General features: G+C 41.8%; 2 protein-coding genes across 2 annotated transcripts in view; both read right to left on the bottom strand.

Annotated features, from left to right (window-relative positions):
- Nucleotides 1-1,076: 1,076 nt before the first annotated feature.
- Nucleotides 1,077-9,488, bottom strand: LOC109875664 (uncharacterized). Its single transcript, XM_020468078.2, has 4 exons — nt 9,353-9,488; nt 9,180-9,248; nt 2,021-2,998; nt 1,077-1,905 (listed from the first exon to the last, which is right to left on the bottom strand). The coding sequence occupies exons 3-4, from the start codon at nt 2,987-2,989 to the stop codon at nt 1,894-1,896; spliced, it is 981 nt and encodes a 326-aa protein (XP_020323667.1). The 5' UTR covers nt 2,990-2,998; nt 9,180-9,248; nt 9,353-9,488; the 3' UTR covers nt 1,077-1,893.
- Nucleotides 9,489-11,561: 2,073 nt separating this feature from the next.
- The window catches only part of LOC109875631 (retinal guanylyl cyclase 2-like), a 30,194-nt gene continuing 24,621 nt past the window's right edge, over nt 11,562-17,134 (bottom strand). The window contains exons 15-19 of the mRNA XM_020468019.2: nt 16,729-16,827; nt 15,869-15,963; nt 15,617-15,702; nt 14,826-14,918; nt 11,562-14,522 (exon numbers count right to left, since the gene is read on the bottom strand). Of these exons, the coding sequence (XP_020323608.1) occupies nt 14,834-14,918; nt 15,617-15,702; nt 15,869-15,963; nt 16,729-16,827 (365 nt within the window). The 3' untranslated portion in view covers nt 11,562-14,522; nt 14,826-14,833. The remainder of the gene's footprint in view (nt 14,523-14,825; nt 14,919-15,616; nt 15,703-15,868; nt 15,964-16,728; nt 16,828-17,134) is intronic.

Here is a 17,134-nt window from a genome sequence, read left to right as displayed (position 1 = left end):
CCAGGTGTACGGTGTTTCCTCTGACACATTGGTGCGGCTGGCTTCAGGGTTAAGTGGGCACTGATGCGGTCGCCAGGTGGACGGTGTTTCCTCTGACACATTGGTGCGGCTGGCTTCAGGGTTAAGTGGGCACTGATGCGGTCGCCAGGTGGACGGTGTTTCCTCTGACACATTGGTGCGGCTGGCTTCAGGGTTAAGTGGGCACTGATGCGGTCGCCAGGTGGACGGTGTTTCCTCTGACACATTGGTGCGGCTGGCTTCAGGGTTAAGTGGACACTGATGCGGTCGCCAGGTGTACGGTGTTTCCTCTGACACATTGGTGCGGCTGGCTTCAGGGTTAAGTGGGCACTGATGCGGTCGCCAGGTGTACGGTGTTTCCTCTGACACATTGGTGCGGCTGGCTTCAGGGTTAAGTGGGCACTGATGCGGTCGCCAGGTGGACGGTGTTTCCTCTGACACATTGGTGCGGCTGGCTTCAGGGTTAAGTGGACACTGATGCGGTCGCCAGGTGTACGGTGTTTCCTCTGACACATTGGTGCGGCTGGCTTCAGGGTTAAGTGGACACTGATGCGGTCGCCAGGTGTACGGTGTTTCCTCTGACACATTGGTGCGGCTGGCTTCAGGGTTAAGTGGGCACTGATGCGGTCGCCAGGTGTACGGTGTTTCCTCTGACACATTGGTGCGGCTGGCTTCAGGGTTAAGTGGACACTGATGCGGTCGCCAGGTGTACGGTGTTTCCTCTGACACATTGGTGCGGCTGGCTTCAGGGTTAAGTGGACACTGATGCGGTCGCCAGGTGGACGGTGTTTCCTCTGACACATTGGTGCGGCTGGCTTCAGGGTTAAGTGGACACTGATGCGGTCGCCAGGTGTACGGTGTTTCCTCTGACACATTGGTGCGGCTGGCTTCAGGGTTAAGTGGGCATTGTGTCAAGAAGCAGTGATAATAATAAAGGATGAGCTCTAAATAATCATGGTTTGTTTTCTTGGACATTTCTAGATGACGCTGTAGTGTATGGTATGTACTGAAAAGAATGTGACACTTGTAAGTGTAAAGCATTTGTTGGAGATGTAAAGTAGAGTAATCTTTACTAGAAAATCTTTAATGCACACAGAATTGAAAACAAAGTTTAAAGTTATTTCTAGACAATACAATCAATAATATATATATATAATTGTCATTGTAAAAAAGAAACATTAAAATACAAAGCATAAAAACATTAGATAAGAAATTATAAAGAAGCATGTGTTGTTTCACAGCATAAGCCAAAAGTTAAAGGTTTTATAGGCACCCAAATCTAGATAATTATGTTGAAATATTGGAACAGGCAGCCATCTCCAGTGAACAAGGTGCTGATACCCCCACTTATTCATGTTTCTGCCAAAAACAGCTTGTAAACAGGAAACATTGGCATCCCTTTTAAGGAATATAAATGAAAGCCTAATTATCAACTACAGTAATACGAAAATGTATGCACTACAATGCATTCCAATCTAATTCCTGACATTTTAATTTAAACAACATCAAATGGCTAATTTCCTTGTTATATCTCATCTAATGTGTACAACTTCCTGGCAAATTAACCCATTGGTAAATAAGGAGTTATAAGACCACCATGAGCCACTGCAGGTCAGTCTTTCACATTGAGAGCTTAATTCCTAGACTGAATTATGAATGAAGCCCTTAGCTAAAGTGGTTTGTTTGTAGTCAGTCACTTAGGTCATTAAGATAAACACTGAACACTCAAAACAACCTCAGTGGAACTCTTATCAGGTGACCAATAATTTGTGGAGAAGCCTGCCCTAGTCCACGCCTGTGTAGCAACTACTGAAGTAGATGCACAGTTTTTAAGATGTTCATTGTTGTCAGCTGTACATTTCCTTGGTCAAGACATCAATGAGGCTTCTGAAATTATATGACAAACATGAGACAAGATTCATCATTTTTTTATACACAATTTGATCAGTTAAAGAAGGATTTGTCACATATCCAGAAAATGTTCAGGGTACTACAGACTCACCTTTTCTCTGTGACTCTTCTGGTGGATCTGCAATTCCTCTGGATCTGAAAACATATTTTGGCAAAAGGGGCAGACAGACTCTGGGATGGTTCTCCAAAAGCCTTGTCCTAGGTCAGGAGAGTCACTTAGCTTTACTTGATGACTTTGTGTAGATTTTTTAAAGTCTGCATGCCATTCATCATCACCAGCTGACTTCCTATTGCTCTGATGGAGTGGTCCCGCTCCTCTGACACGCTTCATTCCAGCAACCCAAGATTTGGGATTAGAGAACTTTTGAGACAGCTGATCTGAACACACCACGTTATGGCGAACCTCTTCCCCCAGTGAGCTTAATGCAGGCCTGGATCCGGGTGGACTGCTCAAGAGCAGCTGAAGCCGCTGAGGCTTATGGGATGCCTTGTTTGAGGCGGTCACACACTGGATGGAGCCGTTGTCAGGACCAGGAAAGGGGAAAGCAGTATACTCGTCCTGCTTGTAAGCCGATGCTGAACCATCTCCCTGTATTGTCTGGTTCCCCATCACAGAGCTGGGCTGAGAGTTGGTGGATCCAGGTCCCCCTGTCACCCCACACCCTGACCTGGCTAACCCCGAGCTCCAGCTCTCCAGAGGCGGCACAGACAGCTGCTGGATGCAGTGGTGCAGAGAGGGATAATCTACATACCGAAACTTGGGAGCTCTCTCCTTGGAAGTGACAGGGGTGTGTCCTCCAGAGGGTCTTCCCAGAGCCAGGGGAAAGCCCTCCAGCCAGCTGTCCAGGGGTGGCACGGTGAGCTGCTGGATGCACTGGTGTAGCGAAGGGAAGTCCACGTACTTGAATCTGGGCAATTTGAGGGGCACTTCAGAGAGGTCCTCTTTTTTAACCCTGATGGGAATGGTAGGCTGTTCCTCCTCTCTCACCCTACGGGTCTCTGTGTCTGGCTCAGTTTTGACCACTAAAGGCACTGTAGGGGGAAGTCTCCTGTCCTCCATGGCTGGCCTCTGAAAACACACCAAACACAGTTAAATATAACATTTTGGTTAACCCCCAATTGGTAAAACCAGGCTTTAAATATCGGAAACCATTTCCAAATATATCCAGTAATGTTAGTGTGGCAATAATGGAGGTTGTTCTACTTTGTACGTCCTGCTTTTCTGCCTAAGATGTGTCAATCAAATACATGTAAATTCACAGCTGTTTGTCTTTTTCCTCACTTAGAATCGCATGTCCTGTCCAGATCCTCTCTGCTAAGCAACATATTATTAAGTATGCTGTCCTGACCTGACCACAATAATTAGTTTAGGGGTTTTCTCTTCTCAGAAATAGCCATAAGCACCTGTATAGTACAGACATACACTGAGCGCACAAAACATTAAGGACACCTGCTTTTTCCATGACATAGACTTACCAGGTGAATCCAGGTGAAAGCTATGATCCCTTATTGAACAGACATCATCACAGCACGCAACAGTACAGTGTATTGCCTACACTCGGTTTGTTGTTTTTATGAAATAATTTAAATGAAATAGTTTTCAATAATAGCTCAAGTTTTTGTATTGCTACTGATTCGTGACGCGGTTGGGACCACAAGTTTGTGTCCCGGATTCCTGTTAAGTAGCAGTTAGCTGCTAGCCATCATGAAAATGGAGCAGTGCTAGCCATCATGAAAATGGAGCAGTGCTAGCCATCATGAAAATGGAGCAGTGCTAGCCATCATGAAAATGGAGCAGTGCTAGCCCACAGGTGTTTTTATCCACCGCTGGGCATAAAGACTGAAGGTATGAGATGAGATTTCCACACAATCACAAGATGAAGATACGGTGGATTTGTCTCCCCTAAATTCACCACCATCAAGCATCTTAGGGAAGAGATTCTCTGGCTGTTAGCTCAGCTCGAGAAAAGGAAAACCTGCTTTCTAAGTACACCGACCTTGCTGTAACCCAGGCAAACCAAATCTCAGTTTTAAATTCTTCCTATAGCAAAGCTGTTGATGAGTCGGCGGCGTTGATCTGTCCCAATCCAACAGACAGATGTTAGGTTCAACTCCATGGCCCATGGGAGACAGGACACTCGCAAGGCGTAGGAGATCGGGGAGGCAGTCTGGCCACCCGTCTGTCCAAGAAGATCCGATCCAGCTATCAAACAGCTTTGCCCCACTTCAGATGGACCTACGAGCCCCGGGAGTCAGCAGGTAATCCATCGGATTCTATCACTACCCCCATCATTGTGGGCAACCCGATGGTGAGAGATTTTGGCCTGCCTATGGTCTGTGGACCGACCGAGGTCCACTGTTACCCAGGAGCCCATGTCCATGACATCAGATCTCTCCTGCCCACGGTTCTGGCCAACTACTCCAATATTGACACCATCGTCACTCACATAGGTTTTAAGAACCTTCGCTTTAGGCGATTTGAGGAACTGAGGGAGGACCACAATTTTTTTTAAAGACCCTCGTTAGCGCAGGGAAGATAATAGTTATCTCTGGCCCCCTCCTGTTCTCCCGGACGTTTCAACTGACTCTTTGCCCTAAACGAGTACCTGAAGAAACTTGGCAACGACAGGAATGTCTCTTTTTGTGACCACTTTGATTTGTTGTGGGAGCAACCAGCACTTTTCAAAAGAGACGGGATTCACCCTAACCACAGGGGTTCCATGGATTATTTCCAACAACATCGCAAACTGTTTTAAAGACTGACAGACAGGGTCTGGTAGTGCTCCAGTTCTTCCTGTCAGAATAAGCAACAGAGGACTTGGAAACCATATCAACTCCTATAGAAATTGCACTATGGTTTTTGTAAATAACCTAATTTATATTCCCTTAACTCTACCTTCTAGTGAGTTTATACAAACTCCTACACCCCCCCCCCCCCCCATCAGGAAAGGGGAAAAGGGTGGGGGGATAGCTCTCAGTTGTAAGGACATTTCATTTCCACTTTGGGTCTTTTGAGCATCATGCTATACTGTTTCAATGTGCTGCTCATAACTCTGTATAGGTCACCAAAGCACTGCCCCACGTTCTTTACTGATTTTTATTTATTGTCTATTTATTGTCTATTGTCCTTGAGAACTATGACAAAATCATTGTGTTGGGTGATTTTAATATTCATGTTGACAAAGAGACTGACTCCAAGGCCATTGCATTTCTGAATCTTTTGAGCTCTACTGGGCCCAACCATAACCACACCAATACTCTGGACCTGGTTATTACCAAGGAGCTTTCTATTGACATTCTCTATTGTTGATGATGCTTTATCTGATCACCACTGTGTATTTTGTACTACCTTGTTAACCATAGCACAGGGTAATACTGAACGCATTATTAGCTTCTTGACACACCCATCCCTTTAGCGGGATCATTTTCATCAACACCCACTGAATTGCAGCGCGCCAAATTCAAATTAAATGACTAAAAATATTAAATTTTCATGAAATCACAAGTGCAATATAGCAAAACACAGGTTAGCTTGTTGTTAATCCACCTGGCGTGTCAGATTTCAATACAGCTTTTCGGCGAAAGCATAACAAGCGTTTATGTAAGAACATCTCTCTCAGTAGACAAAATATTACAAACACTAGCAGCCAAGTAGATTGGTCACGAAAGTCAGAAAAGCAATAGATTAAATCGCTTACCTTTGATGATCTTCGGATGTTTGCACTCACAAGACTCCCAGTTACACAATAAATGTTCCTTTTGTTCCATATAGATTATTTTTATATCAAAAATACCTCCATTTGTTTGGCGCGTTATGTTCAGAAATCCACAGCTCAAGCAGGGCGGCAGGGTAGCCTAGTGGTTAGAGCATTGGACTAGTAAACGGAAGGTTGCAAGTTCAAATCCCCAAGCTGGCAAGGTACAAATCTGTCGTTCTGCCCCTGAACAGGCAGTTAACCCACTGTTCCTAGGTTGTCATTGAAAATAAGAATTTCTTCTTAACTGACTTGCCTAGTAAAATAAAAATATATATATATCTTTTTTTTTAAGTCACGACATCACAGACGAAAATTCCAAATACTATCCGTAATGTCCACAGAAACATGTCAAACATTTTTTATAATCAACCCTCAGGTTGTTTTTAAAATATATAATCGATAATATATCAACCGGGACTGTTGCTTTTTCAATAGGAGAGGGAGAGACAATGGCTGCCCCACTCTGTTGCGCAAGCAAAACTCTGCGAACACCCAGCTTGCTATCCACTGATGCGATGTTATCTTTCTCGCTCATTTTTCAAAATAAAAGCCTGAAACTATGTCTAAAGACTGTTGACACCTTGAGTAAGCCATAGGAAAAGGAATCTGGTTGATATCCCTTTAAATGGAGGCAAGGCATCCAATGGAACAGAGAGCTTTCAGGAAAAACAGCACTTTCTGGTTTGACTTTCCTCAGGTTTTTGCCTGCAATATCAGTTTTGTTATACTAACAGACTATATTTTGACAGTTTTGGAAACTTTAGAGTGTTTTCTATCCTAATCTGAAAATTATATGCATATTCTAGTTTCTGGGCCTGAGAAATAGGCAGTTTCAAATGGTACGTTTTTTTTTGCCAAAAACGAAAAATCATGCCCCCTACACTATCATACATTTAGTATGAAATGCTATCTTACCACTGAAGATCTTACCTCCACAGATTTCATTGAGTGTATGTATGAGCAATACTCCATCATCTATTCTGCCTTCCTCTTTTGATAATTTAGTAGATCACATTAATAGAAAATTAAGGGCAACCATTGATGCTACAACTCCAGTAAAGTTGAAAAAGACCACATTCAAACGGAGAGCCCCTGGGATGAGTGAGGAAACTAATAGATTAAAGGGAAATTGCAGAATAGCATAAGTGAAGGAAATCAAAGTTGCAGGTCTATTATGATATTCTGAGAGAGTAATAAAGCAATTAGAAATACCAATAACCCTTTTCTAACTTGATCCCTAATAATCAGAATCATTTGAGTGTGCTCTTCTCGAACATTGATGGCCTGATAAATCCTACCCCTGCAAACTTATGTGAACTTTCTTCCATATGGAAATGTGATGAGTTTGCGGCATATTTCAGAGATAAGATACCAAACATTAGGCTGGGTATCAGTCAAGCAAGACCTAATGAGAAGTTTGACCTGTGCCCTAGCCTACCACGCAAAGGCTCTATGGATTTATTTTCCCTGGTTGAAATAGACATGCTCAGAAAAGTGATATCACAACTTAAACCTTCTACCTGCCTGCTCGATCCTATCCCCACCACCTTCTTTAAAACAGTTTTCAATTGCATATTTGAAGAAATGCAAGCTATTATTAATCACTCCCTGTTCACAGGCACTTTCCCCACTGCACTAAAAACTTCTATGGTGAAACCCCTTCTGAAGAAAAGTGCAGAACGACAGATTTTTACCTTGTCGGCTCGGGGATTTGATCTTGCAACCTTTCAGTTACTCGTACAATGCTCTAACCACTAGGCTACCTGCCGCTGTGTTCCATGTCTGAGATGAGCTGTATAAATAAAGCTTACTTTGATATCACTTGTTAAATCCACATCAATCAGTGTAGATGAAGGGGAAGAGACAGGTTAAAGAATGATTTCTAGGCCTTGAGACAATTGAGACAAGGATTGTGTATGTGTGCCATTCAGAGGGTGAATATCAATATTAGGAAGGTGTCCTTAATGTTTTGTACAATCAGTGTACAGTAAGTTGACCAGTGTGACCAATATAGGTTAATTTATGTTCCTTTAACTCTACCTTCTAGTGAGTTCATACAAACTGTCATCTCCTACCATTCTGATAGATTGGAGACTGTCAGAAAACGTGGTTGTAACATTAAAAATGTGATTGTTATTCCGTTGGTTACCTCTAGGCAGATCACTAGAGAAATCACTAGTAAAGCCATTCTCGTGAATGACCTCATTACTGAGCGCAATGTTGATTGCAATGTCACTGAAACATGGCTGTCTTCAGACTGTGGTGCCACTGTTGTGCCACTTTTATGTGTGTGCCATTCAGAGGGTGAATATCAATATTAGGAAGGTGTCCTTAATTAATGTTTTGTACAATCAGTGTACAGTAAGTTGACCAGTGTGACCAATATAGGTTGACCAGATGCTGATAACAAGGGTAAAACTGGGTCCAGTTGAAGATGGTGTGTGCTGCTCCTTCAACCCCAGGGAGATAAATGGCTTTGCAGGTATGAAGTTAGGAGGAAAGTAGGTCAGAGGCAGACTGATCACACTGCCAGGGGGCCAAAACAAAAGATCTGTCACACAGCAGCACAATCTATTGGCCTTGCAACAAATGCCAAGCTTGAGCCACGATACTTTTATACAAACCTCACCCTGCTCACTGCAATAAGTATGGCTAGATTCAAGGGAAGACATGGAAGGTTAGACGGAGAAGCTAAACTTGACTGCTACATCAAATGTATGCACGCATGACTTTCTAAATGTCATACATATTTAGCATTTTGATTCACAATATATTTTTTCTTTTGTTTCTTTAAATACTTTTGTGTGTTTGTTGCCATCGTCATTAGAGACAGTGAAATAACAGCAATAGGAGGAATCCCAATATAATCTTATATATGCGTGATAACCTACTTATTTTTTTTATTTTTTTACTGTACCATCCTGGCTCAGTGAAACACAGAAAGATTTGCTCTGGAACGGTGACGAGGGGCGGGGGGAACGCCGTGTTCCATATACACTCGCAAGAGGATTTGGGTCATGCACGGTGGCCTACATTTGGAGGATTTGTTGTCTTCGTTTTTCCCTCCCCACATATATTTGGGCTGGCCCCGCCCTCGTGGGCTCAACAGCACAAAAGTAACTGGACTACAGCAATATCCATATTTGAAACAAAAAGGACCCTTACATTTGGATAATTTCCATATCGATTTTATGACATTTATCCTAGATTCGTAGTATAAATACAATGACATGTCGCAATAACTGTGGAGGCAAACGGTTGCATTATTTCCATATGGATCACAGTGTTTCACTTGTAAATTCATAAATATGCATTTAAAAGCGGGGTCAGGACTGTGTAATTCATACCGACTATGTCCAATGAGCTATAACGCGAGTTCTAGAGGGCGACTGGCGCATATACACATCAAAACATAGTAAATTGACAAATGTATAATCATTAGCAGTACAATAAAATGTGTCTATGCCATGCGTTTCTTTATCCAAGTTTTACCTTTCGTTATAGGTCTTCCTGGAAATCCGTGAAACGCGTAATGAATCTGATTCTTGGTGATGCTGTGTCCTGCATTGTGTGCAATGAAATAGTGTTGTTACAAGATGCAAATCAACCAGTAGCCTAATTGCTCAGACGTTTCGGTTTTGCCGCAAATCGAATAGAAAAATTACCAAGGCTGGATGGCTGACTCTTTGAGCGTGGTTGAAGACACCTGCTACTGGTTAGTTTCAGATTTTAAAAAAATTGCTTGATCGTTCGATGTCAATGACAGCTCACCAGTAACAGTTATTAAATGATGTATCTCTAAAAGCCTGTAGCGCTACTGCTACCTTGACTGATAGACTCTCAAACCAATCAGATTTAGTACAGTCAAACCACGCCCACAGAATCCTTATCTAAATAAAACAATGCAGACCAATGTTCAAATTAGTTATAGTTTAATAGGCGGAGCCTTCGCGCTCAAAATACAGTTCAGATAGTGTCCTCTCCATTAGGATGGGCAATAACACGCATTCACTCATATATAATCCTACATGGCAGATTATATATTACAGGCGGCAGATAAAACACCTAAAAGCAATTTTGGTTATTTATTAGTAATTATTTATGTGCATAGAATTTGCCTTATACTCACACCAATGTAATTACTCATGTATTACCTTGAAGACACATTTTGAATAATGATATACCCATTTATTCTTTAAGAATATACACTTAATAGGTTTGGACTACAACTGCCTAATTACCCTATAATAAGCCAAGGAAAATAGGTGATATTGTCTTTTTTTTTTTGTCAGTTGAGTCAATGTATAGCTTCAAAATATGTAAATATGCTTAATGTTCATAATCTCATGGATTGTCACTCCTTGCATCCATTGGCCCAGTCTTTGATTTTGAGAGTGGTTACATTTCTCCAGCCCCATCCCTCTGCTTTCTACTAAATCAAGTGGTGGGGCTGCTGTTTGGCTGAAATACAAACTCAGGATTGTAGCCTTAATAAGCATACTCCAATTTCACTGGATGGTATAGTTCCTAGCTCTTAGTGTTTGGTAGCTCTATCCCACTGTGCCGTCATGACATAGGGCTCTATCCCACTGTTCCGTCATGACATAGGGCTCTATCCCACTGTGCAGTCATGACATAGGGCTCTATCCCACTGTGCCGTCATGACATAGGGCTCTATCCCACTGTGCCGTCATGACATAGGGCTCTATCCCACTGTGCAGTCATGTCATAGGGCTCTATCCCACTGTGCCGTCATGACATAGGGCTCTATCCCACTGTGCAGTCATGACATAGGGCTCTATCCCACTGTGCCGTCATGACATAGGGCTCTATCCCACTGTGCCGTCATGACATAGGGCTCTATCCCACTGTGCAGTCATGTCATAGGGCTCTATCCCACTGTGCCGTCATGACATAGGGCTCTATCCCACTGTGCAGTCATGTCATAGGGCACTATCCCACTGTGCAGTCATGACATAGGGCTCTATCCCACCGTGCAGTCATGTCATAGGGCTCTATCCCACTGTGCAGTCATGTCATAGGGCTCTATCCCACTGTGCAGTCATGACATAGGGCTCTATCCCACTGTGCAGTCATGACATAGGGCTCTATCCCACTGTGCAGTCATGACATAGGGCTCTATCCCACCATGCAGTCATGACATAGGGCTCTATCCCACTGTGCAGTCATGACATAGGGCTCTATCCCACCGTGCAGTCATGTCATAGGGCTCTATCCCACTGTGCAGTCATGACATAGGGCTCTATCCCACTGTGCAGTCATGACATAGGGCTCTATCCCACTGTGCAGTCATGTCATAGGGCTCTATCCCACCGTGCAGTCATGTCATAGGGCTCTATCCCACTGTGCAGTCATGACATAGGGCTCTATCCCACTGTGCAGTCATGACATAGGGCTCTATCCCACTGTGCAGTCATGTCATAGGGCTCTATCCCACTGTGCAGTCATGTCATAGGGCTCTATCCCACCGTGCAGTCATGTCATAGGGCTCTATCCCACCGTGCAGTCATGTCATAGGGCTCTATCCCACTGTGCAGTCATGACATAGGGCTCTATCACACTGTGCAGTCATGACATAGGGCTCTATCACACTGTGCAGTCATGACATAGGGCTCTATCCCACTGTGCAGTCATGACATAGGGCTCTATCCCACCGTGCAGTCATGTCATAGGGCTCTACCCCACTGTGCAGTCATGACATAGGGCTCTATCCCAGGACCATCATTTCAACCTCTACTCCTTTTGATAAAACTATATGTACTCCTTGGAGTTGTATATTGTTTGTGCTTTCATAATGTTTCTTTATATGACTTTTTTCTTAAACCAGCCAGGAATTGGAAATGCAGCAAAAATGATGGATGTTTATTGCAGAGAATACAGAATGAGATCATCGCTGATCATGACAACATATTATACCTTTACTATGTGTAGTCATTCACAATACTATGAACATTCAATTAAACGTTGAGATTTTCTCTCAATCCTGAAACCATCAACCAAGGGGATCAAGGTCAAGGATTTCTGTCCATGTTCATATGTGCAGTTGGTAATGAGGTCATGTTATGTGTTGTGTGTAAAAGTGTTGTATGTAAAAACCGAAGTACATTTAGACATAAAACATCGCTAAAACCATGATTTATTTACACAAGCACACATAAGACCACACATCAAGATGTACAATTCAGTCATCATAATGCCAAACTAAACATTGCTTTTTGGGTTTAATAGACAAAGTCTGTATATGTTAGACCAAACACATGTAGCTCACTGTTTGAATACGTTCATTCCTAATAGGAAACATGTACAGGACCAGCTGGTGTTTACTTTTTGCCTGACGACCCATCTTGAATTGAATTCCACTGCTCTATTGAACGCTACATACATGTAGTATGAATCTGCCATCATAGAAGTTGCTTGTGTTACGTCAAAACGAGGGGCGTCGTAACAACACAAATTCATCAGCGATTGGATTGTCTCTAACAAATCTAACCAGTCAGAGTATCAAAGTCGATATCGTCATCATGTAGGCCGGCTCTGGCCCAACCCATCGTTTAATCACAAACCCATCGGGTTTTTGAGATCAATCAGAACAGTCAGAATGTTGTTTGCATTCCAGAAGTTGTCGAGGAGGGAGGCAAGTCCTGACTCATCATGGAGAAGAAACGTTAGTGGGCATAACATGTGGCCGGAGCGATGTAGATGGGTAGCCATATACCGTGGTTTATGCACATTGTAAGCAGTCCCCTATCACTCAAAGGTGTAGAATATGTAGAAATCAAAAAGAGTGCTGGCATTATTTTCCCCCAACATTTTACGTTACTTAAATGTAATATTTGAACCAATTCATAGAGCAGAAAAGAGCTTGAGTGAAAGGCAACATGCTGTTGACCAGACCCTATAAGAATTGAGTTTGTAGTTGATTGGCTTTATATAGCACTTATCTAGCAACTGAGGTACTCAAAGCAAGGGAGAAACTCACATCATCCACCACCAACCCACCTGGGTGAAGCACTAGAACCATTTTGTGCACTACTAGAACACTCACCACACATCAGCTGGAAAGGTGAGGTTTGATTTGTGCCAATTAGGGTAATGATTAGGTGGCCATGATGGAATGGGGCCTACTCGTACAATAAGTACCATGGGATTCTTTAATGACCAATGAGTCAGGATACCCATTTAACATCCCATCTGAAAGACAGCACCCTACACAGGGCAATGTCCCCTTCACTGGCCTGGGGCATTGGGATTTCTGTTAGACCAGAGTGCCCCCTATTGGCCCTCCAACACCACTACCAGCAGCATCTAATCACCCATCCAAGGACCAACCAAAACAGACCCTGTTTAGCATCAGAGGTAAGCCAGCAGTGGAATGCAGGGTGGTATGCTGCTGGTATGCGTTTGTAACCTGAAAAGTTTACAATTTGGTCAAATTTTTTTTATCTAAATGTTTACCATTGGAACATTTATTCAACCCATTTATTTCTTTGTTGTAAGAAAATGCATATTGTTAAAACAAATTTACAGTTAAAAAAGTGTGATATACTGCCTATACATGTGAATTTTATTGAATAAGAAAATAAATACAGTAATAACATGAATGAAGCATGATTTTAAAGAGAGGGGCATAGAAATAGTTGTATCTCTATTGAGATAAATGTATGAGTGAACGTTTTTACTAATAATCTGTTTACGTGAAGCTTCATTTTGGGAACAGTGATTTTGCAATACATTTATTTGATTTGAAAATGATTCAATTAATGTTCCAGCTGGCAAATGTTTGAAAAAATATAAATGAATATTTTCTAATGGGTTGATAATTCTCAAATATCATTCAAACAATCAGAAGGCGTTAATTATTGAAGCATGACAATAAGGAAATGTAAAAAACACATTGGAGCAGATTCTTCCACAGCCTACCTTATACCTTCAAGGAAAAACATTACTTCTAAGATTAATGTATCATTGAGAGAGATTACAGTACCACATTTGAAATAGAGCATGTGCTACATTTTATTATAAACTGGGTGGGTCGAACCCTGAATGCTGATTGGTTGACAGCCGTGGTATATCAGACCGTATACCACAGGTATGACAAAACTTTTATTTTTATTCCTCTAATTACATTGGTAACCAGTTTATGATAGCAATAAGGCACCTCTGGGGTTTGTGGTATATGGCCAAAATACCATGGCTAAGGGTTGTATCCAGCCACTCTGTGTTGCGTCGTGCTGAAGAACAGCCCTTAGCAGTGGTTTATTGGTCATATACCACACCCTCTCATGCCTTATTGCTTAAATATACCCTTGTTATATAGTGGAGTATGAACACTTTTCTATACTCTGTCAAATATTTCTCCAAAGCAAAAGAGACCGTAGAGATACATACAATATATTACACACAATATCATGGTCATTTATAGTTTATTTCAAGCAAAGAGCCAATCTCTTCCCATGTTTGTGTTGTGATGTTTTCATTCTACAGTAACTCCTAAATCAATATATTTGGTATTTTGTGCATGATTGTAATACACCTTTATTTATCCCTCCTATTTCCCACATTTGCTAAATTTAAGAAATACTCTTATTTTAACTCATCTTTGCTCTGTGCAAACAAATGTATTGTGTTAAAGACAGACAGTGTCTCTCCGACTTTGGCTTATTTGTGCAATGTGGATCAGCACTCGACAGGACACATGGGGTGATGCGACAGACTGTCTGTCAGACACACCCCTAACCCATCCTCTCAACCAACCTGGTCAATTCACCTATCTGGTCTTTCACTCCAACAGGTAGGAGGACTGGGCAACACAATCTGTGGAAAAAAATCTGATATATTATCTCTTAAAGGGATATCATAAATGCAGCATTCATTGGTATGTACCTGAATTGAGACAAACAAAAAGGTGTAATGGGTTTGTCGCATAACGCTTACTTCTTTATTACATTTTTGTAATTATTTTCACTGCATCAGGGATAGCGTACATATGTACCTGAATTGGGATATCATAAAGGGATATCGTAAATGCCGTGACATCAGTGACATCACTTACATTACAAATCATTTTGGAAATAAAGTCATTGTAAATCTAGAATAGGATGGCTAAACCAGGCGTACCTTACAGGCTACTTATTCCTCGCCTGCCGGTCAAGGAATTTCTGTTTCCTATCTGGAGGAATCTCTTCCAAACTGATGCCATGGTTACTTGCCCTGAGGAAAGTCAAAGACAGAAGGCTTAATGTCTTGTTTGATTGGCAGTGCACACTGAGCACTAAGACTCTTGGAATAGGCATTAAACATGTCAATCCCAGCATATGAAGCAACAAAAGCAATGTCCACTCTGACTGGTGTTGACAACCGGGTCTCAGAATGTTCATTACAACTGAGTTTGAACTCTTCACACAGATATAAAATGTTCATCTGGACAGGTCTAAATGAGGCAACCACCAGGGTAGTGTGTTAAAACATTACAGTGATGTTTCCTGAATGCCAGGGAGAGTGTTCATCACACATGTAGTGGTAGTTGGAGGTAAGGATTAATTAAGTTCAACAGACAGGTAGTAGATGAAGAATTTGGGTCAACATGTGAACTGAACTATGACACAAGGGTCAGGTCAGCAGCACATATACATTATGATTTATAAAACGTTTAGTTCCAGTTACACAATCTGACAAATGGTCAATGGGTCAGCACATTGTCAGATTTGTAACAATTCTTTTCGGACATCTTATTCTCTATATCCACAATGACCTAGATGAAAATCAGCTTTGATGTGAACGGGTTTCATGAGTACTACTGATGAGGGGCCTGGGACAAGCAGCTGGCAGGACTGAGAGTCACTACGAGTATAGTTAGGAGAAGCATAAAGTACAACATCAATAGAGCAGGCAGGCTTGTTAAATCTTACCCTGGAGTAAGGTCAGGCGGTCTTGGGAGAATCTTGTCGAACCCAGCTCTCCCAACCAACCAGAATGTGTTTTCAATTCCCTTCCCCTGAAAGAGAAGAAGGAAATAACAGAATGAAGTAAGTAAACATTTCACTATTAGTCTACACCTGTTGTTTACAAAGCATGTGACAAATAAAAATGAGATATTTCCGTGGTAAGTTAAGTGAATTCACTATTTGGGTCCGTGTGTGTGTGTGCGCGCGCGTGTCTACCTTCAGCTCTGTCATGCCCCTGGTGTCTATTTTGTAGCCCATTTTCAGTTCATGTAGGATATCGACTGTGCTCTGGTTGACATGGATTCTGTAAGCTGGGATATCAAACAACAACAGCAACCACAAAGGCTGCATTAGTCTTCATATATTCGGACAGTTTTTTCAGTGTAAACAATTACCATTAGTTATTCATGTCTATAGAGTATCAACACTTGTGACATCATACAGTACTCGCATATCCTACATATATTTCGATTTTCATTCACTGGTTGATCATAAATGTATTTATTATAGAGTAACAAAATGTCATTTATTGTGAGCCCATTGACAATACTCACAAGAGCAGTTTTTTTTGTGCAGCAATTCATATGTATGGCCACTTGATGGGAGTAGATGTGAGATTTCCTGTACTCATGTCACTGACTAGTACATACAGTTTATACTCTATGAAATACCCTATGTGTTGCTAGCAATCAGCAGTTAAATAAGCATATATATTGTCTTGAAAAATGAAAAGATTATGAGGTTGTTTATTCATATCATCACGCCAATGGTTTTTATAGTTGTTACATTAACTCATAACACATAGAAATCTCAACACATTATGAAGTTTACCATTGCTGTACCAGCAGAATTGGTGGTGAAAGGATATCTGAGGGAAGCCCGTACACAGAGGATATTTTTATTGAACCCTAAATTTGCCCACTAATTCTACTGATAGTCTTAAAGGATTAGTCAGGACTGCTCATCGTAACCCTCCTTAGCCTCTTGTTGCATGCACACAAACGGCAATACACCTGTCCCTATCCTTAGTGACCTCACATGGTTTGATGGGCCAACAACGAGAGTGAGGTACTCACGCAACCCTGTTGACTCCATTCGAGAAGCCGTGTTGACAGTGTCTCCGAACAGACAGTACCGAGGCATCGTCAGACCTACCACTCCTGCCACCACAGGGCCTGGTGGACACAGACACACACAGACATACTGATAAGATAAGAAGTAGCATATGTTCTGATTTATGACTTGTGATTCATGACATTCAAAAAGCCTCCAATCACTCACAAAAGTCTCTGGAGACAAAATGGCAAATTTAGTTTAATTGCAGAATATCCTTTCATTATTTAGCAGAGATGTTAGAATATTTTTATTGTTTGTCAATTATGTTTTTTTTTCTGAGCTGTCCTTTACCATACCTAAAAGTAGTCACTTCTGTGTTACTAGAAACACGCAAAACCTTCTATATTAATTGGTAGGGTAGAGTAA

Source organism: Oncorhynchus kisutch, linkage group LG28 (assembly GCF_002021735.2).
Source record: "Oncorhynchus kisutch isolate 150728-3 linkage group LG28, Okis_V2, whole genome shotgun sequence".
Classification (NCBI taxonomy): Eukaryota; Metazoa; Chordata; class Actinopteri; order Salmoniformes; family Salmonidae; genus Oncorhynchus; species Oncorhynchus kisutch.
The sequence above is the reverse complement of the archived record's forward strand: the minus strand, read 5'-3'. Positions and strand labels throughout refer to the sequence as shown.

Bases quoted from the DNA above. Each gene is read 5' to 3' on its own strand.
- LOC109875664 (XM_020468078.2), bottom strand. From the start codon at position 2,989: ATGGAGGACAGGAGACTTCCCCCTACAGTGCCTTTAGTGGTCAAAACT.